We start from the raw sequence: 26,340 nt of genomic DNA, 5'->3' as shown, positions 1-26,340 counted from the left end.
TTATACCTATCCCTATTTGACCTTTAGTATAATATAAAATCAATTTTTTAGTGAACAAAAGTGATTTCAAGAATTAGTAACTGTCACCAAAGCAGAACAACGAGCGACAGTGCGCAGAACGAGGAAGAGGCCTGCAAAAAGATTGGCTCTATGTAAAATTAGGTTGCAGCTCGCAAAAACGAAACTTCGCGTGTTACTAAGAAAACATATATCTGTATTTTATTTTTTCCTAATCAATATATATTTTAAATACCTTTAAACTTCGGGGAAATCCACGAATAATGCAAAAAAATAATGTAATTCCTGCAGAAAGTTTTTAATGCATTTTGGGTCTGTCGCAGAAAGTCTCAAGAAAATTCATCCGTTCAAATAGACACTTATAAATATTCAAAAGCACCGCTAAATTTTCATGTTCAATAGACCACCCAGTCAATGCGTAATGATCGGAAGATATATTCTTATGATACAATTAAGATATTTTCTGTGTTAGTCAACCATTTGTTTTATGAACAAATGCCTTCGTAATTATACGTTACCACATCTTATCTGATCGAAAGCACGCGCAAAATGTATTAAAATTCAATGTCACTTACTTATAGAAGCACCATGCTTCTCGTTGCCATGAAAATTTGTGCGGTAAAATTATTGTTTTTAACTACAGTCTCCGCAAATCTTTTCATAATGAACACATCCCAAATATCGGTAGAGACCAGAATATCTTTGGGTAATTGCATAGTAGAAACCAGTACAAGATATTTCAATAAGGATTATGAAGTAATTACTTATTCTTTACCTTTGATGGAACTGGATAATAAAATAAACTCATATTTTGTGATAAGCCATTTTGTATTGAGTGATTTACAAAAATTGCACCGCTGGACGTTTTTAGTAAGAAACATGAATATACCTCCTCAATCCGTTAAATTTCTTGATATAACAACTGTGTATATCATACAAATAAGAGAAAGTGGAGAATTTGCTGAAACTCTAAAAAAACTCAGACAGCTCAAATCTTGGAATCCTCATGCTAAATTTTTGATAGTATCTACGTCGTTCTTTAATTATCCAGATGTAGTGGCTACTCAAATCACAGAGAATATGTGGAATTACAATATTCAAAACGCTGTAATTTTATTATCCGATCCCAAAGATAGAACTGTCTTCAATGTTTACTCTTGGGAACCTTATAGTAATAGAAGTTGTGGAGATAATTTTGAAAATACTTATATAGACCGATGTTCGTACGGAAAAACCGCATATAATAATCCATGGTTCAATAAAAAAATCACTGGGGACCTCTACAATTGTACTATTAAAGCTTTATATACAAAGTGGCCGCCTTTTGTGATCGCAAACAAACCGACTTATCAAAAATCTCATCTATTACAACAACAAGGTAATAAAAATGTTATTACCATATATGTGATACTTCTATATGGAGAGTTTATATAAGTGGACGCTGTTCCGTCAGAATGGCAACGATTTCTCTATTCTCTGAGGTTTCAACTCCGTTTGCGTATTCTCAGGCATGCGTAGTATAGATAAAGTGACTCGAACGAGAGAGAAAATGAATATTGTCGCCACCTTAACCTTACGTTTTTTCTCATACCAACTGTCCAAATTCGAGTATTACATATATGGATATTACACAATACATAACCACATTATTTGACTTTCTTTTTGTCTACCCTATTGCTTGTAGAGTAAGAATAAATTAAGTTCGGTATGCGTGGATTCCTATTGCCGAAACATTGTAAAAAAATTATTAAAAAAATGAAAAAATGTCTTACCGTCATCGCGAATAGTAATTTTTTTTAATGTAATCGACAGTAAATTTTATTGGCTTTTAGAAAAAAAATTACTAAGCCATTTTTTTTGCCGGAAGGGTTTGACATACCTATTTGAAGTGTGTGATTAGGGCTAAAATTTCTCAATAGTGCCGTAAACTTTTTTTTTATTTCATTATTATGTAATTTTTAGAAATATCTTGGTATGCGCGCTCAAAAACTGCCGGAAAAAACCGCATACCACCTTGAAGTGCATAAAATATATTAGCATCTACTCCAAAATGTACGAGGTTCAGTACATTTATTTTGGAGTAAATGCTTTTTGTGAAATAAGATGTCTTTTTCTCTGCTTAGATTTAAAAGAATATGAGGATTGATATGTCGAAGGTAAACTGTTTACCTTCAGTCACTGAAGACGATAACTTGGTTATCGAAACGCGCGTCAGACGGTGTACTTGTGAGTGTTGATGTAAACAGTGTATTCAGTATAATTCGCTGCTGTCCACTTTCACTGTTAGATGATTTGGAACCACACAAAAAATTATATAATACCAATAGCGTGTTATTTGATATACAAAGCATTAGCCAATGCATATTGGCTACCACTAATCAAAATTACCTTTTTCGCTTCAATGTACCTGTTAATCCTCCAAAGATAAAAGTAATTTAATGTCAGCAACAAAAATCATAAACTATGATGTTATATATTTACTACAGAAAATTACAAAATTAGGTAAGAGCATGATAAGCCACCCCTCGACGATCATGAAACTCATACATAGACTATTGATCGATTCATTATATCTATTTTATGCAAAAAACATCTACTTCCAGAGATACCGGGAATGGCCATTATCTCAGGAAGGCTAATACTCGTAGATATAGAACTATGGATAACTTTGTTCGATAGATCTCATCAAGATCTATCTATGTGTGAAAAGTCATGATGATTGACGTATACGCAGAAGAGTTACTGTGGAAAAGTATGCAAATGCATTATTTTCACGAAAAATCAATTAAATTCAATCAGTAGATGGCAGCAGTGCACTGCTACACTTCTATTGCAATGTATTCAACTTTCATTATTATTACCTATCCTAACCTAACCTTACAAACATTTCTAAATTTTCATTTTACCTATTGATTTTTCGTGAAAATAATGTATTTGCATACTTTTTCCACAGAAACTCTTTTGTCTATGAGTCAATCATCATAACTTTTCACCTACTGATAGATCTTAATGAGATCTATCGAACAAAGTTATCCATAGTTCCATATCTGTTAGCCTTCCTGAAATAATGGTCATCTCCGGTATCCCCGGTAGCAAATGTTTGCGCATAAAATAGTCACTGTATAGAGTTTCATGATGATCGTTGTGCAGTGGCTTATCTTACTTGTGCCCAAAGTTACTTGTAAAAGTGCACAATTCAGCTGATATGACTGACATTGGATGAGTACATTTAATTTAAAACTTATGAAGATGCAAGTGCGCATGAATCAATGTATGCTTGTATGTTGTTCTTAGAAAGTCATATACACTGCAATCCAAAGGATCTATTGGGTCTCCATTTCTTGCTATGGAACTGGGGATACTCAGAGTTTAAAGCTGATCTATCAATCCCATTCCTTTCAGAAAGTTCAGGATATGGTATGACTCTAGCAATCAAGGATCTTCATCTTCTATTTCATACATTCCTAGTTGCAATTTTATGTAGTTCCCTCTATCTCACATTTAGAGAGTATGTGGATAGAAGGTTCGTCCTCTATGTTACAGAATCTGCACGTTGCACTATCTACTAAACATGGAGTCTTTAGGTGTCCTATGGAACGCAAAGATAAGATTCCTGTCAGTATTCGTAAATTATTCTTACCTGTACTGTACTTGCTCTTCTCATATTTACCTTCTTTTCCAATTGCGTATATTTCTGCTTGAAAAATACTTGATGTTTTGCATTAGCTTGCCGAATATTTAATTTTGGAACCGTACACTCCTGCTGTTCTGGAACCATCTATAAATCTGTGATGGCATTTTTCCTTATTTCTTCTCCCATTGAATGAGGTTTTTTCGGACACACTATAATATATAAGGATGTGGAAGATTTAGAATCACTACTGGTGCAGCTGTTGAGCATGTTATTATATCCCTGGTTGCACAAAAGCCAGCCAGTCTTTGTACCTTCGAGAGATAAATTCTCTTGGTAGAATCAAATATCTAAGCTTCATCTGCATATATTAGGATCAAGATGTATAAAGATTTCTATTCAAATCTAACCAATAACAACATTTTTGCTATATCCATGATTTTTTATAAATTCTAGTATTTGATATATCTATTTTGTAATCTCGTTTCTATTTAATTTTAGGTATTGAAGTGAATCTTCTCAATATGATAGCTGAAAATTTGAATCTTTTTGTACTATACCAAAAAGATAAAGATGAAGCTTGGGGAGATATATATGATAATGGAACTGCTATTGGAACTTTGATTTATTTAATGAATGATGAAGTTGATGTATTAATTGGTGGATACACCAAAACATTTCAAAAAATGCTTTTCCTTGACTGCAGCCGCTCTTTTATACAAGAATCTTTGATATGGTGTACTCCTCATGAACCAATACTCCTAGGACTGAAGCCTATGATAGAAATATTACCCATAGAGGGTTGGTTGGGAATCGCTATAGTTTACTTCATAACTTCTTTAAGTATTTGGTATTTGAGTAAAAATAACGAAAGTGAATTGTGTACTTACAAAAAACTGGATAATTGTTTTTTATACACATTTTTAATGCTAATAGGTTTTGCAGCAAAAGCTCTACCTACATCCAACAGAAGTCGGTATTTTACAGGTCATTTTATGATATTTAGTTTATTCGTTAATATTTTGTACACTACTTTTCTCACTAGTACCATTTCCAGTCAAAAATTTAAGGAAAAGTACCGATCAATGGAAGATATCTACGAATACAAATTGAATACTTACTTTTTACCTTTGGCAGAAAAATATTTTCAACCTTACTTCGAAGATAATGAAAATTATATAGAGGGTGTACCAATATCTTTGATACAAAAAAAATGGAATACTTGTAAGAACGCGACAATTTGTATGGAAGCAGTATTAGGAGGAAATGATAACGCGCTTTTAACAACTGAACTATTTAAAGAATACCTTTTTACAAAATATGGACAACTGCATAAAAGTCGATATAAACCTTATTGTCTCAAAAAACCAATACTCAGTCTACCTATAAATATAGTTATGAGGAAAGGCTTTCCTCTATTATTTTTATTTGTAGACTTGATAGACAGAATACAAAGTGCAGGCTTCATATCTAAATGGGAAAAAGACGTATTGGAACGAAGGAAGGTTAATATTTACAGCGACAAGGAAAATCTTATGGATTACAATACAATTAAATTCAAAAATCTGGTTACCATTTTCGAATATATGCTGTTTGGTATTCTTTTTGCTATTATAGTGTTTATAGTTGAAGTTGTATTCTATAGAAGAATATGTTGGTGAATCTACATATTGTCAACCTTTGAAATATATGTAGTCACACATTAATTAATAGTTGGACAAAAAATTGTTCCTCGAACAACCCTCTTCATAAATGTTAATTAAAGAGATAAATATATAAATTTTACTTAACCCGTACTGGCAACTATTGCATTGAACCTTAACCTTTGCACAAACTTTCACCTGAGAGAAAATTCTTTGTAAATATATCGAATACTTTAAACTAATTTATATAAAAAATTCATGAACCTCAGATTTCGCATTCGAGGACCCAATTTATTAAATTACTTTCCTCACTTTTTGTACAATCAATTTTGAGGCTTTAAAATCTTTCCATATACCATACCTCAACACATGAACAATGTGCTTTATGGGTTTCTCTGTGGTTAATAAAAAACAAAGAATCTGAAAGTCCGTCTTTATCATAATTAGACTCCTATATTTACAGCGTTTTCTTTTTTTGAACTACAAATTAAGGAATATGTAATAATAAAAGTTTTAACGCGACTATAAACATACAAAAAATACATTTATTAATTGTGGACTACATTATTCACATTATATTTTCCAAGAAAACAATTTTTGTTAGTGTAATTATAACAGGCAAAGCTTTGACATTGACTTAGTTCTCATTAATTGTAGATGTTAAGCAAATAAAAGACAATTTAATTGTAGTAATTCATTTTTTTTTCAAAATTCATACAAACTACGTCCATTACTTAGTACATTTTAATATTATAAAAAAAAAACAATATAGAAATCACAACGCACACAACCAAGGAATGCTATACAACTAATAAGTGTTAAAATCTTTATTGATTAATGCTGGTAAATTAAAAGAATGTATAAATACCAAAAATGAAACTAGGGAAAAATCCACTCACCATGAGAGTATGCATTATTTAAAAATACACTGCTTAGCTTTTTTAGTTTTGTTAATAGTTATTGCAATATTGTTAATGGTGTTATAAGCAGATTTGAAAAACCTTCCAGTAAGATGGAAATTTGAAACACATGGGTCACATATCACCTAAGTCTTCACTGACTTTTCTTGAATAAATACTTCAACATAAAAATTACAATGCGCTAAGTAAGACTATACTGAGACGAAAAATTCCAAATATAAAATGGGATAACAGTACCAATGCAAAAAAAGGACAAGGAGACATGTAGACGCGAGTAAATTTGATAGGAATGAAAAACATGACAATCATAGCAGTAAAAACTGAGTATGACAAGATGAAGCATGAAGACAAAACAATTATGGATAATAAATAATTAACAATAAGCAGCAGAATTGGAATGAACGTATCATAAGAATGCAGATACATATATAATAACGGGGGAAACATTTAAGGCTGGCAATATAATTAAATAACGAAAAGGAGAAATGAATAGATCAAATAAAAAAAAAATTAATATACCAAATAAAGGAATTGATAATAGAAAGAGTGAAATCATTGGAGCGAGAAACTGAGGAAGAAATGAATAATCAAATAAAGAAATAGGGAAAAAAGAAAAGGAATTGGAAGAGGGAGCCCAAGAAAAAAATGAAGAGATCAAATGATCAAATTGGGCAAAAAATGGGAAACGAATAGATTAAATAAATAAAATCGAAAAAAGATAGAAAAAATTGGGGGGCGAAACTGAGGAAGAAATGATAATCAAATAAAGAAATTCGAAAAAAAGAATGAACAAATTGGGCAAAAATGAGAAAATTAGGAGGGAAACTAAGAGATTAAATGTAGAAACTGGGGAAAAAGAGAAAAATTGGAGGATGGACCAAGGGAAAAATGAAGAGATCAAATAAAGAAACTGGAACCAAAGAAGAAGAAAGAGACCAAGGCATAAATGAAGAGATCCAATAAAGAAGCAGGAGAAAAAAGAGAAAGAATTGTAGAGAGAAACTAAAGGAATAATGAATAGATCAAATGAATGAATTCAAAAAAAGATAGAAAGAGAATTGGACCTAACCAAGGAAAAGATAAAGAGATCAAATGAATAAATTGGGCAAAAAAGAGGAAAAATTGGGAGGAGAAATCAAAGGAGGTATGAAAAGATCAAATAAAAAAACTGAGAACAAAGAGAAAGAGAAGGTGAGACCAAGAGAGAAATTAATAAATCAAATAAAAGAGCAGGGAACAAAAAGAGAAGAAATTAGAGGAATTGATATGGAAAATACACTATAAGAATATGATACATATAGAAACTCTCATCTGACTCCGAAAAGTAGATTGGAAAGCGAAGAAGATAAATAATAATATTATTTTATATACTGAAACATATAAAATTTTGATAAAATTTAATATTGTGGATTTTTGATAGTTTTTTTTTGGCTCGAAAAAATTGTTTTGGTACATACATTCTGTTTCATTCTCATATTTCACTTATTTTAGAAAAAAGCAATAAATTGAGAATATTTGATAGATCAAAAGGATCATTATATAAAAATCAGATATTTTTTATTAAAACTTTTAATAAATACTGCTACCTAATTTAAATTATCATAAGTACAATAAAACTTCATTTTTGAAGATATGAAAAAATATTTCTTAACTTAAATTGAGATCCACAGACATCACCTTACTGCATTCTACATTATCTATAACATTATTTTCGACACTATTTTATGCAAAGACTACTGTATTATCATTTTCTTCTATTTCATCCTCCTCCGCAGATTCCAAAGTCGAATCTATCGAATTTTCAGTAGAATGTTCTAAAGTTACTTCTGTCATTTGCGTATCCTCTATCGTTTCATCGTTCAGGTCGGTAGTATTAAAAAGATCCACTAAATGTCTTAACGTCACTGAACTTTTTTCCCATTTTTCCGCATTTGATGTTGTAGCTTGATGAATATTTTCCTCGATGGTGTTTTTTATGAGAAATTTGTGAACATATGTTTTTCTACAAATTAAGAAGAAAAATATTTAATATGAATTATAGGAAATTATAAATTGGAACAATCCCATGAAGATTGGAAAAAAATGAGATTAGGTATTTTTTTTAACCTACTTTGTTTGTCCAATTCGATTAATTCTTCCTATGGCTTGGAGTTCATCTGCAGGATTCAATAGGGGTTCTACTAAAATAACATGAGTAGCTTCAATTAAATTTAGACCTTTAGAACCTAAATTAACTGGTAAAAGTAGTACCATGATTTTTTTTAACGGATCCTATAAAAAAACAAAAATATATACCAGGACGACTTTTTTAATATAAATTTTCATGATCAAAAGTATTTTTGATTCATTATTGGAGGAACTTGTTACTGATAACACACTATTCAGACTTTTTTGGTTCACGATTTGACTATTTTATACAGAGATCACAATACTCTATAATGTAATTAAGAATAATAGTAAAAACTAGGTAATTTTATATACATCTCCATCATCAACAAATGAGAATTCTACTTTAAAATGGACACAAGTGATAAAGCTGCTCTAGCGGTCACCCTATTAGGTTAAGGCCAGAGTGGCATAACATGAGTTAGTTTGCTGTTTCCAGAGTTTAACGTCGTTAGCAAGAGATTCGTGCACATCCTTGATAGATGAACGATTCCCATCGCTGTGAATCCCTCACTGGTATATAAGTTCAACAAGACTTAAGGCAGCTAAGTTTGAGCCAAAAAGGGCAAAGCAGCAGCACATGGAAGCAGAGTGTGTCTGCATGGTAGGGATATAAGAGAACGAATCAACAGTGTTGCATAAAAGAAACTGTGGCTTTTGGAGAATTTTCCTGGATGGTTAGGGAAGCCATTCCAATTGAATCAAAAACCGAATTGGTCTTTATCGAAGCTGGAGGTGGAACAGGAGGATTAACGGCGAACCAATATATAGGGATAAATTCCAGCTTCATCGGCTAAAGCTTCATACTAATGCAGGACAATGCCCGTCCATATACTGTAGGTTCGGTACGGCAATGTTTACAGGATGGCGAAATTGTTGCTATACGTACCCTGAACTTAAATTCTATCGATCATCAAAAATAATTTTTTTGTATAAATTTGTTTATTTTTTAGTTAAATTAAGAAAACAGTCTATGAAAACTGCATATGATTAGATGTGAAAATATATAAGAATGAATGCGTTTAAATCGACCACTAATCCTTTGAATTAACCTGGATTCGAATTTTGAATTGAATTTAACTTGTAATCAACTAAATATTTTACAAATTCAATTTATGATTATTAATCATAATGTGATGCAAAACTTTCTACAAAGAATAATAGTAAAATCCAACTAAAAGTTTCATCGGAAATATATAAATAAATTATTATAAAACGTATCTACCATCTCCTTCTAAGCAATTGAGTGTTTTTTAATCATATTCGATCAAAACATTTCTAAATATATCAATCTCACTTTTAGGTGAGATAGATATAGATATGTGGCATATTTATTATGTGTGAGTAATCTAATCTTTAAACTAGTTTTCCTCTTCTGCCACTCTCCACTTTTATTTTCAATTCCTCTTATGTCTTGTTTTTGTAATTTATTTTATTTTATTATTTTATTTATTTTGTCATCCACTGTCTTTTTGTTTTTCCAATTGTTTTATTGTATTTTTCTTGCTTTTTTGAATTTTTTTCCAATTTGGGTTATTCTCATTTTTAATCTCAATCTTAACACCCGTTTATTTTTATATCTTAATGGCGTTTCTCATTGTACTACTCTTTTGTTGATCCTCTTTATTATTTTCATAATTGTTTCTTTGTTACTTTCTGTAGATATTTTTAAATATTTTTTTTCCATTCTTCCTCTAAATTTTCATTTCGTGTGGATTTAAAATATCCTCTATTTTCTCCACGTATTCTATTCTTTCTTATTTAATAACTCTCCTGTATTCCATTTTGTACACCTTTTTATTTTTACATGGTTGTATAGTGTTACTTACAAATTTGTTAATTTGTAAACAACTTGTTAGGACAAACTGTATCAATTTTTTTAGTATTAATAAAAATAATTTTCCATTATGAACAGTTGATCCTTCCATGTACCTAATTCATATTTGGAAAATTTTTTTATACAAATAAAAAAATTTCATATTTTGTCATAATATGTACCATGCGCCATCTTTTTTACAAAATTTTTTTCGTGATACTGCAACAAATACCCACGAATCCCTTTTTATTAATTGACAACATTTTATTGTGGTGCAATCACAAATTGTATAAATCAAATTAATTTTTTTCACAATTGGAACATAAAACTTTCATATCTCATAAAAATTTATCAATAAAAAGCAATATTTGGATTAGGAGAATTTTTTTCGCGATGTTTAGAAAACTACTGGGAATTTTTTTCTTTTTCACAATATCTAGTGAAGTTATTTCGCGCATTCCCAATGATGATAGGTTATTAAAAATCGAATTTCGACAACTTCTACCGGTTAAGGAAGAATATATAGTCCTCGACAAAAACGAAATCCATGAAAAGTTAAGAACATTAGAAATGGGAGAAGCAATTCCATACGAACTTGAAAATTTAGAAAATGAAGAAGATGAATATACAATAAAATCAGCGATGGATATATTCAAACAGTACACTTGTATACGGTAAAGCACCATTTATATTTTAAAATATTTTATTTTTTTTTTCTGGTGGATGAAGTTTATTACCCACAAAGTGTTGGACTCGTAAGTTTATCACTTCACCTACCATGTAAAAACTCCACCTCTTCTTCCAAAGACCAACCCCCTTTCTTTCGCTTAAAACGTTGCCTGGATAAGCAGACGCCCTGATTGTATTGTGAAACCAGATTGTATCATCTTCATCATGATAGTGTCCGCAGATGTGCAACTCCTCTCTATTCACCTTCCATCGTTCACGGTAGAAAAACATATGCAGAACATCATCTTCCACTCCATTGCAGCATTGAGCAATTGGGCCAATTCCCCTTGCCCGTCTTGAGCAGGTAACGCGAAAAATACCCATTTCCAGATAGAAATTGTGCGAGGTAATATCCAACTTTACCATGATGCCTTTTTATTAAAGGTTGCACTTGGCATTTATCGCTTCGTTAATATTCCTTTTTGATCTTGTTTCCAAGAATTTTTTCCTTTGTGGTGGAAACACTCGTTGCGGCTTTGCTAACAGCAATTCTGCTCGACAAACAGTGAGTGCTCTTCCTTGTGGCATGGAGACTTGTGTTTCCAACATAAACAAATGTTTACCAGAGAAATGCATTTCGAGTTAGCCCATGATTGGCAAACGTTGATTATTACCAATTCGAATGGGATGTCTGTCTCCATCATACTAGAATCTTTAGATGACCTGATTTTATTATGATACTTAAACGTTCAATGTGTACAGTTATATGTGAAATTTTTAGACTCGGTGGTTTCCACACATTGGAAATATTATTATTTTATATATATTATTATTATTCCTTGGAATAATAATAATATATTATATAGGAATATATTATATTATTCCTTGTCCATTTTTGTTAATTTAAAATATATTTTAGTCTCGACGTTAACAAAAGGTGGTTTTGGACACTCATTTAGTTAAGATATGTTTTCCCTTAACTGGCTATCAAAGTCAGATCCCTAAAACAGGACTCTTAAGTAACCTTGACATCTGTATTTTTTTTTGGGTCTTAATTTGAACATTTAATTCCTCATGAAGTTAAAAATGCTATAATGGATGGTTAAAGGCGAATGAATCACCTGATTGATATTCTCCATGATCGTGGATAAACCAAGCAGTTTTTATCGTACCTTAGAGAAGACACTAAGGTTTTAATTACCAAAACTATATCGGTCTTGAAGTGTACTTAAGTTACGGTTAAGCGTCTAAGAACTCTCCTGAGATTTCTATGAAATTCTGTATAATTTAGTTCATTTTTGAAATTATTGTTGATTTAATTGCTAGAAAATGATGGACTGTTTTGAGGGTTTCTCATGTGACTATTGTATTTTCATCAGGACCACACAGCTAAAAGAGTGAGTTATGTAGATAATTTTTAATTACAAGGACTGTTATTATTTAAGGAATAAGTTGTATTTTGTTCAGGTTGTACTATTAATCTGTTTTGAACAAGAAAGTTATCAAAAGTTTTCTTCTTAGTTTCAGATCCAGAACTGATTCGGACCAAGAATATTTATTTATTAGTGGCAACTCGAGTGAATGTAGTACAACCTCTAAAAATGAATTTGTGCTGATTGAATTAGCTCCTGATTGTTTGCTCAGAGTTGGTACCACATTACATGAATTTATGCATGCAATGGGATTCGCACATGAACATATGAGACCCGACAGAGAGGAATACATTAACATACTTACAGAAAATATCCAAAATGGTAATGATCCCAAATTTTATTATTTATATACTATGGGTAAAAATGGTTCTGATATTATGAAATAACTAGTTCAAGTCTAAAATTTAGAACTATGAATTTCATATTATATGCGAAAAAGATAAGTAGCTCATTTGTTTTAAATATAAATCATTTAAATTCATAGGTTATGAAGACCAATTTGAAATATTAACAGAATACGACACATTAGGTCTACCATACGATTTTGATTCTGTACTTCATTATTCTCCATGGGCCTTTCAATCGAAGGATGCACCTACCATCGAAGCCAAGGTAAGAAAAAGTAGAATCCGATGATTTGGTAGATGCATCACAACAGTAGAATTATGCACCAAACCAGTAGATGTTTTTATACATTTAATTCCATCAATCAGCTGCTTTCTATTTTTCGTACTTATTAATTGTATCATTTCATTTGTTTATTGACATTCTTCTGAATTATGTCGATATCAAAAATCAGGGAGCCTGGTTCTTCCCAATCAAGTAGCAAATCTTCCCCATACGATTTCGAAAAACTAAACATGGTAAAAAACTTTCCCACTGTGCTAGTTATGAACAAAGACAGGAGAAGGTAATACATTATCCCCACTTTCAACAGAAATATAGCTGAATGGTAAACAGATGGTTAAAAAACCACCACATAAGCTGGCGCTGGTTCCGAGTCATACATAAATCGATAAAACTACCAGAAAAGGAACATGAACACCTTTTGTTAACCCAGAACCTTTCATTGGTATAGGAGAGCACTTCTATAACAGTTTAGAAAGTTGAGGGACTCTGGAGATGCTTCCCAAAACACCTGATGAGGTCAGGGCAATGAGAAATTGTGATGAGTAAATTCTGTTGGGTAGGAGGAGGAAGTAACTCCTATTCACCTCCAGCACAGACATTGGAGTTTTTTAGAAGTTGTAGATGTAGAAAATAACTCTGATAAGAAGCACAATAAACTATGAGGTTACACTGTAGATATTTACCAAAAATTGGTTTTAGTAATTACTGAATGGGACAGTTCCATCTTTTCTGATGAAATCACTTTGTCCGATTGCCCTTAAGCACGCAAAAGAATTAAATGTTACCTAATTGTTACTGAAATAAGTATTGATGTAACTATCTACCCCTCCACCTCTAAAGCTTGAAATTATTAGTTTTAGTAGCTACAGAAGCTTTTATCACCTTTATTTTTTTTCAATTCTAGGATAATTACATAGAATTCCAAGAGAGAATGGGACAAAGAGCAGGATTTAGTAAAGGAGATATTGCAAAAATCAATGTCAAATTGTGTCCAGAGAAAAGCGAGCAATTCCACTTAAGTGAAGACTTTTTGTACGCTAAGACACCAATACCAATATCAAATAATAGTATTTACTAACAAGAAAATTATTAATTCGAATAGAAATAACTTTGGACACTTGTGTTTACTTACCTTGAAATTTGTAATTTTAACATCCAAAGTACCGGTATTCGCTAACTCACAGGAAATGTTGTTCTTAATCAACGCCTCTTTCAAACACTTCAACACAGTAAACCAAGAAGAAAATAGCAAAACTTTAACATCAGTATCGTCTCTTTTTAAATCCAGTAACACTTTTATGACACCCTCTATTTTCGTGGAATAATTACCCTTAATTTTTTTACAATCGTCATCTGTTACAGTAGTCCCAGCTTTAATGTAAGAAATTTCTTGATATTTTTGTTTATTTCTACATACTGAACATTGTATGTGGTCACCGGCGGTCTGAAATAAAACCAATCAACTGAAAAATGTATTAATTTTGATTAAGAGGAAGTCTTGAAACACCGAAAGAATCCGAAATAATAGAGAACTCGATGAAATACTAGGCAATGAAAACGTCTTTTGATTCATTATTAAAGCCCAGATGTTGAAATGATTTGACCACATTGAAAGAAAAAATAATGAATGTGAGAGGATGGGGAACGTTGTTGAAGCCAAGGCTCACATCAAGCTGTAGTGCCAATTGCCAACGTAATGAGAAGATTGAAAAAAATCTTACCTGCTCCAAAAGTACCTGTATACATTCTAAACAGTAGCTATGACCGCACAATAATATACTCCAGTGCTGTTCAAGTGTATTTTTACAAATCGGACAAGGGTCCGGACTTTGACCTTCATACTGTTGTTTTCTTAATGTTTCTAGATAGCTCTGAGTACCTAGCAGCTTTTCCAGTTTTGCTGTGTTTTGTCTAACTTCATTTTCCAATAAAGACATTTGATAATCCAACTAATAAAAAAAAATTTATGCAGTACATCTGATAAGCTATTAATGTCAAATCAAATATGAAATTTTGACTCAATTTGAATTTTTGCAACTATTGGCTATATTAAAACTGAACACGCTGTTTGAAAGAGTTTTAGTAACAAAGTTATAGTCTTCAGAAACAGATGGTCAAATTGTTTAGCATCAGATTCTGAAGATGATAACTTGGTTGTCAAAGTGCAATTCAGAAAGTGTTGTTTTAGCATCAAATATGGTACTAAATAGTATTAAAAGATGGCACACTTAGATGGAAGAACTTTTCTTTCCTTATTAACATTGATGAAGTCAGATTTCTGATGACATCTAAACAGATAGTTTATGGAGTGAAACTTACTTCATGGACACTTAGCAAATTTATAGTTTCATTTTTGTTTTCTAACTCATACGTTAGGTTTTTCAATGTTTTATCAGTTTTCTGTATTTCCGTATCTGTTTTTAATTGTAATCTAACTTTGCATATATCTAATTCATCTCTAGCGCAAATTTGCTGATCAAGAAACGTCCAAAGTCTTCTCAACTCCTAGAAATCGAATTTAGTATGAATTTTATACAATAAAAATATATTCATGATTAAAAGTTACTTTAAATTCCTTTTTCAAATTTTCTATTATGTTAATATGAAGTTCTCCATCTTTAACATATTCTGTCTTGGCATGTTTTGATCTTAAGGCACTATGAATAGCTAAAACAGAAATAAAAATTTCATAAAAAACTGATAATTTAAAAACTAGTTTATCAAAGTCATAAAGAAAATAAATCGTCTGAAAAATCTGACATTACACACCTCTAAATACCAACTCTTGCAACGTAGGTTTCCAACTGCCTACCAGCGACATTTCTTCAAATGTTTTCTCCCTTTTAGTCATACAAAACAACTTTATTTCATATTTCTTCAAATGATCGTTGGCTACACACACCGAACACTTGTTTGCTTGTCTGCTTTTTTTCTGGGGCCTCAAATGACAATTCATAGCTTGCGTTACAAGATCTTGTTTGATAATTATTTTATGGACACTTTCCGGATGGTTATCATACAGAAGTTCAACAGCTTCAAATAATTTAGATCTCAATTCAAATATTTCGTCATCCCATACACACATTGATCGAAGTAGCTGCCTTTCATCATTATTCCTGCGCAAAAATAATGAAAGTATATCAGTATTCAAATAACATATAATATTGGGAAAAATATTGATCAATATCAAACTAAGAGCATGGAGGTACAAGTCTGGTTCACAAAAAAGAGAATGAGAATTTATTGTATTAAAAACATTTACCGTTACACCATCGAGTACCATACTACTCGGAAAGTCTCAAGAAACATTGTGCACAATAGATCTGGAGCTTCACGCGAGTGCAAAAATTAATTAGATTTGGTGTTGCTTTTCGTCTTATATAACAGATGATTTGGTAAATGATGAAATTGCATTAAAATCTGAGAAATATCTGCCACTCAGAGATCAACAGATATAGAATAGAAGTTGGAGCTCTTATTGGGATTCTCACATTTTCTGCAGCAATGAAGCCATCAAAGAAGATATTTTATACTACTTCAAATTATCCTTCGGGATTCGATTAGACAGATTTTGAAGTGGAAGATCGAGTTTATACTTGAGACTGAAGATATAAAAGCTGCAGGTTATCATATAGTTAAAACAAGCAAAATTTGTGCCATATGCTCGTTAGAAAAACTAAAAATGAGGAAAAGTAGTTGCCACAAATGCACTAAATCATTGTGTGGTGAACACGAACTTGATATATGTCTCAAATGTTTTGATTCATAGTTTTTTCAAAAACTGTAATCTTTTTTATTAACTCTATGTGTGTATTTTGTTACTAATTCTTTTAAAAGTTTTCTTTTATATAATAATAATAATAAAAATTAGTATTTCATTCAATAAAAAAACTAAGTCGTAGTCGGAACGTACAGAGTTAGCGTTGGAAAAAAATTTATTCTTCTAAAGTTAATCCCACCTAAGTTTAATCATGCTTTTCCTAGTCAAATAGATTTACGAGTCAATCATAATGTTGATATTTTTGTTGTAAATGGTCTTAATTTTAGGTCTCTTCTAATTATTAATGGATTTTTCAATAAATATTTCTGACTGTTTGATAAAAAAATTATTTACTGACAAATCCATTAATAATTTAAAGAGATTTGTAATTAAGATCATTTATTAACAAAAGTTTATAAAAAAGTATAAGATTTAAGTAATAAGAAATTAAAATGCTATAAAAGCTGCTGAGATAAAATGGGAAGGAGTAAAAGAGGAAAAAGATAGAAAGGTAATGAGAGAAAAAGTATATGTTATGACCATCAATCAAACAGCCATACACGTCACCGTGAACTGGCTAAGAGAATTGAATAAAAATAAATAAAAAATCTGCAAGTATTGATAGATGAAAAACCAACCTCAAATTATTCGGCACACCCGCATTTTCACATGCCATGTGGATTTTATTAAGAAGTTCATTATAATGACCATTCAAAAATAGCCAATCCAAACCATCTGAATACCACTGACCATCTTTCAGAGAAAACTGGTTTTGCATTTTTTCTATTTCCAACATAATGGCACTGAAGCTCTCAAAAGCACTGGTAGACTGAAAAAAAAACATTTTTTTAATAATCCTGTCTTGTACTTTTAATAAACCTAAATGAAACTGAATAGAGAAGGTAGAAAGTATCCCGAATTTTGAAATAAAATACATAACAAGACGTTATATTTTTAAATTAATACTTACATCACTGATAAACTTTTCCATATACTTTCTTTCCAATTCAATACAATCAGTTTTCAAGTTTTCATCCCTTAAAGTTGGTTGTTCGGGAGGATAAATACTTATTATTTCTGCTAAATTATACAAAGTATGTATAACTTGTGGTTTATCAATTGTTAATTTTGCTTCACATTTATCACCAGAAAATCTGGCTACTAATTGAAGCACTTGTCTATAATTGTTGATAGCTTCTTGATGGGAGTTTTCCAAAATGTGGATTCCAGCTAAACCTATAATTATATAAACAGACAATGATTTCAAATGTTAAAAGGCAGACCCCTCTATAGTGAATAAATTCCCAAAGTTGGCTTCAATATAACATCATTTCAAAACATACCACTGGCTAATTTAACTGGTAAATTGCCCCATTTCTTGGTATATAATAGACAAGTATAATGGAACACTTGGAACAATTTAAACAAAAAATGAAAGTATATAAGCATAATTAAAATGCTTACCGTTATAGGCTGAGATGATCAACCTCAGACAATCTTCACTATCATTCGTATTTTTTAAAATAAGTGCATTTAAAAGGTCCTTCATCGATGTAACTTGTTTTTTTGTGGCTAAATATCTTCCTCGTACAGTATTTGGATGTGTACAAGCATGTCTTAACGTTAATAAAGGTGCTAATAACTTAAAAAGTTCAGATCTACATTATAATCGTTAATTCAATAATATGAGAATATTTTAAAACAATACAACTGAGAAAGATTCCAAATGTATAGGATACACATGAAAAATCTAACTGCAGCAGAAACAAAATCATACTATAAAAAACGATCAAACCTCATCTCCTATGTTTCACGGTTTTCTTCGAAATTAATAGGATTTGACCTTTTTATAAATAAGAACTTTATGGAATATGAATCAATTAGATGATTTTGGAAATTCTTTTGCCCCAAAAAAATGTTTAAAGGTTTCAAAAAATAATTGAAAAGTAGATAAATGAGCATCACAGAATTTTAATTGGAGATTTTGAAAATTTTTCAAAGCAAACATAAATGTAAAGTAGGTTATCTCAGGAACTTAAATATAGAGATGGGATTCTACTAACAAATCTACATACATATTTGAAAGTAATAAAAAATATTTTGTTTTGAACAGATATGCCACAACTAATATTAATATCAACTGGAGTCTTATTGGGGAAACACTCAAAGTCTAAGACAATCCAAAATATTCATAACCATATCAGCTTAGAAATATGAGGTGTCTAGAAATGACATTGAACTAGTGGTTGGTATGTTGACAGGTCACTGCCCCACCAATTACCAATTAAATCTAACATCAGTTTGTTTTCTTTTTTTCAATATAAACTGACTATTAAATAAATTCACTTATTTACATTTTATTCACTTTACCTTTTTCAATGTACTCTTATCCAAACTTTCAAGATGTATGGATAAGTCATACTTTCTAACTTTAGATAAAAAATCATTACAGATCAATTCATGTTCCCTTTTGTAGAAATATTTTTCAACAGCTGAAAACTCCAACAAATGCTCTAAGTATGTTTGTTGGGGTATGTTTATCTGTAACACATTACAAAATTTAAAAAATTAACTAATGAATATATACCTAAAAGTAAATTACTACTACCTGATTTGTCACATCTTTTTTTGCAGTCCTCCAAAGAACATCTGACAAAAAATTGAGCAACGGTTGTTCATTACCTGCCAAATAAGGTTCATACAAGATCTTATTCCAAACGGTTATGTCAGAATAGGGATTAATTTGAAGATAGTCTATTAATCCTTGAAGATCTAAAACAAAATAATGGAAATGGGTAAAATTTTGTGTAATGAAAATGTAAGAAGCTATGGAGTGCAACATTGAATTTTTAAGATAGCCAAATGGGGATATGACAAAAATCTTATCTCAATTATTATATTTGACGCAATTTACCTGAGATATTTTTTGAAATAGGAGTTCCAGTAATTGCCCACCTATAAAAAGCTTCAATTTTTCTAGCCATTGCAGACACCATACGACCTGGAGTTTCTACAGTTTGTGCTTCATCAAGACATAGCCTCCACCATTTTAATCTTGTTAAAGGGCTTCCAGGAGTTAAGTATTTCCTTGCTTTCCTCAAATTAAATTCCTAAAAACAAATTTAATATACTTAAATGATCTAATCATAGATTCAAAATAGAAATAACCAAACTGAAATGTGTTTCCTTTTAGAACAATATTTGGGTCCCAAAAAGTCGAAACAACACAAGGCAGAATTGGAGATATTACGGCAAAGAAAAAATAGTCAGTCACATAAAAGCGAACGAAATGAAATAAGTAGGTCAGAATCGTACAGCCATCTTTATTAAGATCTAAACTGCTAAAAATAAAATTTACAAATCAACTTATGGCATTGAAACTCAGATTCTTAACAAAAGAAAATACATTAACGAGGTTCTTGGAATGGATACCAAGTAGATGAAAGGTGAGTTATGAAGAAGGCGTCACAATACAGAATAGGCGATAGTATAGTCATGAGTATTTTTGAGGAACAAATGATCAATAGTGTGACCTAGAAAAATATGCAAGGATGTCAATGCAGCATATAACTAGGATTGGAAGCCAGCAATGGGAAATAGTAGTATAAGATTGTCAAAGGTGTAGGGCAATAGTGATTTTAAGTAAAACTCGTCTGGAGTCGTAATATCAAGAAAGAAGTATTATATAGATGAATTATTATAATGGTAATATTATTCTTACTTGTCCATTTTCTGTTAATCTAAGTTCATTCTGTAATACATTGTAAGTAGTTAATACCACATCGTACTCCTTCAACTCTGTGGGATATACTGGAGTAGCACTAAACCCTTGATACTGCAAAACTTTAAAGTTGCCAATAATATGTTTACATATTTCTTTTTTCCATTGAGTTTTTAAAGCTGTAGGAGTAACTATAAGAGTTGCTTTTGATTCTATTAGAGGTTCCTCCATCCAACACTGTGGACAAATATATTTTCCAAGAGATTTTTTGTATCCTAAACATTCTATGTGTTGATATTTGATGCAATTAGAACACTTAATAATCCTTTCTTCAGAAATACTGCCACAAATACATTGAACTGATTTTTTATTGGGATCTTCATATGACTCTGGTTTAACTGTACTGATTTCTGATAGAATGTTTTTGTACCACATATCAAGAGCTAGGAATGTAGCACTTTTTTTACTTTCGGGCTGTACAAAATCCTTTGGTATTTTCAGTGGTTTTGGTTTATGGGTGTAATCTGTTTTTTTGGTCTCAATAACCATTTTCCGTTTTTTTCTTTGTAATTTTACTATAGGAATTATTGCCTCTTCTTTTTCTGAAACTCTTTCTTCTGTATCTTTCAATTTGTTTATTAGAGATGTATTTTCTGAGCTTAATTCATCGTCTGAATCAATTATACAGTTTCTCTTTTTTGGTGTCTTTCTTACAATTGGCATATCTTCTAAATCACATGTAAGTTCTTCTAGTTTATCAGGACACTTTGGATTCATTAATATACAAGCTAAAACTTCTACTGTTTTGCCTAGACCCATTTCGTCAGCTAAAATACCTCCTCGACTAGTTGTAGAAATAACTGGTTTTTCAGAAGTAACATATCCTGTATATTTATCAAAGTAAATTTCAAGACCAGACTCCAGTTTTATAGGAATGTACAATGGATGCAGTTCATCTGAAATAAAATACCAAAATTTTTTTATCACTCTCACTTAATTTGCAGATATAAAATTCAAAAGAGGAAAAATTTTTATTTTCATTTAGGTATAACATAGACCGTCAGTTTTCATAGAATATTTAATAATTATCTAAAAAATTCAGTACATTTTGAAAATTTTCAATGAAAAATAAAAATATTTCTTTTCTTGGGATGAGTATATATGTACTAGCCTGTATATGAAATACTTTTTCTTTCCCTTTGTAACATCCACCTTACAGATTCCTCCTGATATGGTCTTAGTTTAGGTTTTAATTGCAGATGTTGAACAGCTTCCATATTCTCATTTTTTTCATTAGATTTGCGGTTTTCAATCAATTGGGAATACATCAATTTAATTTTGTTAGTCCCATGGAATTTTTCTATGTTTTCAATAGCATCTACTGAAATATTTGAATATTTAGAATAATATATTTTGTTATTGAAACACATACATTTAGCAGAGCATCGTTCACCATAAAGCATCAAAAATAATCTCTTCAAGCAATTACCAAGCTTTAGGTAAAACTTTTCCAGTGGTAAAGTTCTCAAATAAACCTTCAACCATACATTTTCATTGCACGGTACAAATTCAAAGAAAAATGATTTTCCATAGGAAACTAAGTCTAAAATAAAATTATGTAATAGGTATCCACTTTTTCTAAGTAATAAGAGTACCTTTTAAGAAAACTGTATCGCTACAACTTCTAATTATAACTGAAGTAGTACCACAAAGCAATATAATGTTATCACAGGATTCTAAATTTTCGGAATCATTTTTGGCAAAGTTGAATGAAATCTTTACTGTGGTATATTTTTCAGGAAATATATTATTTGTTTGACCAACAAACAAGTTTCCTAAATAATATTTTGGGTTCGTAGGTGCTAAAATGTTATATGTTTTTTCCCTTTTAGAAGTATTTCTCCATTTTCTCTTCGTAACTACAGGAATGTAATCAAGGCATCTTCGATCAACTTCTATTATTTCATTCTTTTTAGGAGTATTTTTTTGCCTCCCCATTTTCAATAACTTAATGCATCGTTTAAATCACCACAATAAATAAAGTTTTCTGAGACTAAGTAAGGTTAGTTTTTAAACGATTAACCACACTTTTTGACAATTACACTGACCAACAAGATTTTCGTAACACAGGCGAGACAATTATTTTAAAAATGGAAATACCTGTCCAAAAATCGAAAAAGTATTAATTAAGCCCTAAAGGTGGTATACCTTTCAATAGCTTAATTATCCCTGTTTACATTAGCAGGTATGTAATTTTATAAAGGGGTGGTTAATATCGGTAAATTTTATGCCCAAAAAAATATCTGAACTGTATTATTCGGAATAATAAACATAAAAATAACTTAAAAATTAGTATTCTGTTGAGTTTCTTACTAAGTGGTTCTCTGTTCATAGTGCAAAAAGTGATTATAAAGACGAAAATGTAGAGTTAAACGCGCCGCAGTTGCAAAACTTCTGACAAATTTTGCTAATTTGTAAAGAATTTATGGTGAAATCGCAAGCCAGGCCATTTTCCGAAAATGTGAAAAAAGCCTATTTCAAATATTTTGGTACTTTAATTAGAGACCAAGACGAGCAGTGGGCCCCCCAAGCGTGCTGTGTTAGTTGTAACGTGTCATTGGTGCAGTGGATGAATGGGACGAAAAGCAAGTCTTTTGCAATTCCAATGGTATGGTGGGAACCTACTAACCTTTTTGGCAACTGCTATTTTTGTCTAACAAAGACTGAAGGTTATTCTAAGAAAGGAAAGCACAAGATCGAGTATCCATATTTGCCGTTTGCTATACGACCTGGTCCCCATAACGAAGATTTACCAGTACCGATTGTGCCTTTAGATCCACAAAATATTGTTTTAGAAGATACTATTTTACTCCAAGTACCAGTTCCGGCGAGCCACATTTGATTGTTCAAGTGAGTTGAATGATTTAGCACGTGATTTTGGTGTTATCAAAACAACAGTCCGAACTTCTTGCTTCCCGTCTTAAGGAATGAAGCTTATTATTAAAGAGACAAAAAATATGACTTTTAGAAAAAGAAATGCTACATTTTCTGCATTCTACAGTATGGAATAAAGGAACTTAATAATGAGCATAATCTCACTGACTGGCGCCTGACAGTTTGAAAGCAGTGTTATTACACAATGGAATTTAAAACCGTCTATAACAGTTGCTCATTATGTGAAGATGAAAGAAACTTATGAAAATATTCGCTTGCTTTTAGACAAAATTAACTACAAGTATAAGTGGCAGATATGTGGGTACCAGAAGGTGTTTGGATTTTTAATGGGACTTCAGGGAGGGTTTACGAAATAATGCTCTTTTCTTTGTCTATGGGACAGTGATGAAAAACTTTGTAAAAGCTATGGATTCAAATACGTTAGAGTAGTCTTTCTCCAGTTGAGTGATGCCAAATTAAAGGAAGGTATTTTTATTGAGACACAAATAAAAAAATTGCTGGACGATGATAATTTTGCAAAAAAGCTCACCAGACAGGCTCTTAGAACATTTTTTTAGAGTAGAGAGAGGATTATTTGGCAACAATATGGATCCAAACTACCAACAGTTAGTTGATGAACTTCTAGACGCCTACAAATCTCTTGATGCACGAATGTCATTGAAAATTCATTTCCTCCATTGCCATCTGATATTTGAGGCATGTTTATTGGATATAAACTATGAATATTGTCAAAATTACGATTTAAAAATACTTGACATTATCTTTTTAATAAATATTAAATATTTTACCAATGAATATGGTTCTATAAATGTAACATAAAAACCTTACGTGCGGCAATTATTTTTTTCATATTTTCGTATTTGTAAAGGTCCATTTTATCACAATATGCTATTCATTCTCGTGTTATTACAAAAAATTTTTTTTGTCGATTAGTGTTATTTACATTTTATATCTGTAGACAACTATATATTAAAAAAAATTATAAAAATCTAATAGCAGTCTGTCCGGCCGATTTCATATGTTTTTTTTTGACTGCACGGTATTTATGCCTAGATTTGTCATTAAGCACTAAAATCATTCAACTTATGCCATCCTTATAAATTATACTCAAACATGACTCTTTTTCCCGTTCAATTCTGTTGTTTTTATAGGTTTTTTCTTTCACATACGGAGCTCTAATTAATGCAAGTTGTTCGTTTCAGTCTAAGATCAGTGAATAAATCAAGATCCTTCATTTTTTATATAATTTGAACGAATCGGATGAGTCTGACGAGAGTTAAGTGCGGACATTCAACTTCACTTGTGAGATTTCCTGAGATTATTGTTTATATATCTAGTTCTAAGTGAGGTAATTTGTTCGTTCTGATCTAAGGTCAGTGAATAAATCAAGATCCTTCATTTTTTATATAATTTGAACGAATCGGATGAGTCTGACGAGAGTTAAGTGCGGACATTCAACTTCACTTGTGAGATTTCCTGAGATTATTGTTTATATATCTAGTTCTAAGTGAGGTAATTTGTTCGTTCTGATCTAAGATCAGTGAATAAATCAAGATCCTTCATTTTTTATATAATTTGAACGAATCGGATGAGTCTGACGAGAGTTAAGTGCGGACATTCAACTTCACTTGTGAGATTTCCTGAGATTATTGTTTATATATCTAGTTCTAAGTGAGGTAATTTGTTCGTTCTGATCTAAGATCAGTGAATAAATCAAGATCCTTCATTTTTTATATAATTTGAACGAATCGGATGAGTCTGACGAGAGTTAAGTGCGGACATTCAACTTCACTTGTGAGATTTCCTGAGATTATTGTTTATATATCTAGTTCTAAGTGAGGTAATTTGTTCGTTCTGATCTAAGGTCAGTGAATAAATCAAGATCCTTCATTTTTTATATAATTTGAACGAATCGGATGAGTCTGACGAGAGTTAAGTGCGGACATTCAACTTCACTTGTGAGATTTCCTGAGATTATTGTTTATATATCTAATTCTAAGTGAGGTAATTTGTTCGTTCTGGTCTAAGATCAGTGAATAAATCAAGATCCTTCATTTTTTATATAATTTGAACGAATCGGATGAGTCTGACGAGAGTTAAGTGCGGACATTCAACTTCACTTGTGAGATTTCCTGAGATTATTGTTTATATATCTAGTTCTAAGTGAGGTAATTTGTTCGTTCTGATCTAAGATCAGTGAATAAATCAAGATCCTTCATTTTTTATATAATTTGAACGAATCGGATGAGTCTGACGAGAGTTAAGTGCGGACATTCAACTTCACTTGTGAGATTTCCTGAGATTATTGTTTATATATCTAGTTCTAAGTGAGGTAATTTGTTCGTTCTGATCTAAGATCAGTGAATAAATCAAGATCCTTCATTTTTTATATAATTTGAACGAATCGGATGAGTCTGACGAGAGTTAAGTGCGGACATTCAACTTCACTTGTGAGATTTCCTGAGATTATTGTTTATATATCTAGTTCTAAGTGAGGTAATTTGTTCGTTCTGGTCTAAGATCAGTGAATAAATCAAGATCCTTCATTTGAGATATAATTTGAACGAATCGGATGAGTCTGACGAGAGTTAAGCGCGGTCATTCAACTTCACCTTTAAATTTTTTTGAGATTTTTGCAGCATATCTAGAGGTCTAATTGAGCCAAGTTGTTCGTTTTGGTCTAAGATCAGTGAATAAATCAAGATCCTTCATTTGAGATATAATTTGAACGAATCGGTTGAGTCTGACGAGAGTTAAACGCGGTCATTCAACTTCACTTTTAAATTTTTTTGAGATTTTTGCAGCATATCTAGAGGTCTAATTGAGCCAAGTTGTTCGTTTTGTTCTAAGATCAGTGAATAAATCAAGATTCTTCATTTGACATTCAACTTCACTTTCAAATTTTTCTGAGAAGTGTTGAGCGTGGCGCATTTTTTGAATGTGTCCCGATACTTTTTGAATTGATTGATTTTACGACG

General features: G+C 31.2%; 3 protein-coding genes across 4 annotated transcripts; 2 read left to right on the top strand and 1 right to left on the bottom strand.

Moving 5' to 3' along the window:
* Positions 1-593: 593 nt before the first annotated feature.
* LOC130899501 (uncharacterized) lies at positions 594-5,979 on the top strand. The gene is made up of 2 exons (XM_057809486.1): positions 594-1,396; positions 4,151-5,979. The coding sequence occupies exons 1-2, from the start codon at positions 607-609 to the stop codon at positions 5,308-5,310; spliced, it is 1,950 nt and encodes a 649-aa protein (XP_057665469.1). The 5' UTR covers positions 594-606; the 3' UTR covers positions 5,311-5,979.
* Positions 5,980-7,833: 1,854 nt separating this feature from the next.
* On the bottom strand, positions 7,834-23,338 carry LOC130899500 (E3 ubiquitin-protein ligase SHPRH). 2 transcript variants are annotated; one of them, XM_057809484.1, is made up of 17 exons: positions 22,063-23,338; positions 21,840-22,010; positions 21,579-21,788; positions 20,408-21,363; positions 19,601-19,796; positions 19,295-19,458; positions 19,057-19,227; positions 18,151-18,328; positions 17,657-17,922; positions 17,325-17,515; positions 15,696-16,042; positions 15,493-15,593; positions 15,246-15,431; positions 14,648-14,875; positions 14,059-14,370; positions 8,323-8,483; positions 7,834-8,214 (listed from the first exon to the last, which is right to left on the bottom strand). In XM_057809484.1, exons 1-17 carry the CDS (start codon positions 22,403-22,405, stop codon positions 7,935-7,937), a joined length of 4,461 nt encoding a protein of 1,486 aa, XP_057665467.1. In that variant the 5' UTR covers positions 22,406-23,338; the 3' UTR covers positions 7,834-7,934. The 2 variants fall into 2 exon arrangements, with proteins under 2 accessions (XP_057665467.1, XP_057665468.1); XM_057809485.1 differs by having other exon boundaries at positions 21,579-21,785; positions 22,063-22,585.
* On the top strand, positions 10,542-14,041 carry LOC130899502 (zinc metalloproteinase nas-14-like). Its single transcript, XM_057809488.1, has 4 exons — positions 10,542-10,868; positions 12,385-12,617; positions 12,781-12,908; positions 13,831-14,041. Exons 1-4 carry the CDS (start codon positions 10,588-10,590, stop codon positions 14,002-14,004), a joined length of 816 nt encoding a protein of 271 aa, XP_057665471.1. The 5' UTR covers positions 10,542-10,587; the 3' UTR covers positions 14,005-14,041.
* Positions 23,339-26,340: the final 3,002 nt, after the last annotated feature.

The sequence above is a fragment of the Diorhabda carinulata genome, chromosome 11 (assembly GCF_026250575.1).
Source record: "Diorhabda carinulata isolate Delta chromosome 11, icDioCari1.1, whole genome shotgun sequence".
Taxonomy (NCBI): domain Eukaryota; kingdom Metazoa; phylum Arthropoda; class Insecta; order Coleoptera; family Chrysomelidae; genus Diorhabda; species Diorhabda carinulata.
Note: the sequence above shows the minus strand (reverse complement) of the source record. Positions and strands in the feature narration are given on the sequence as shown.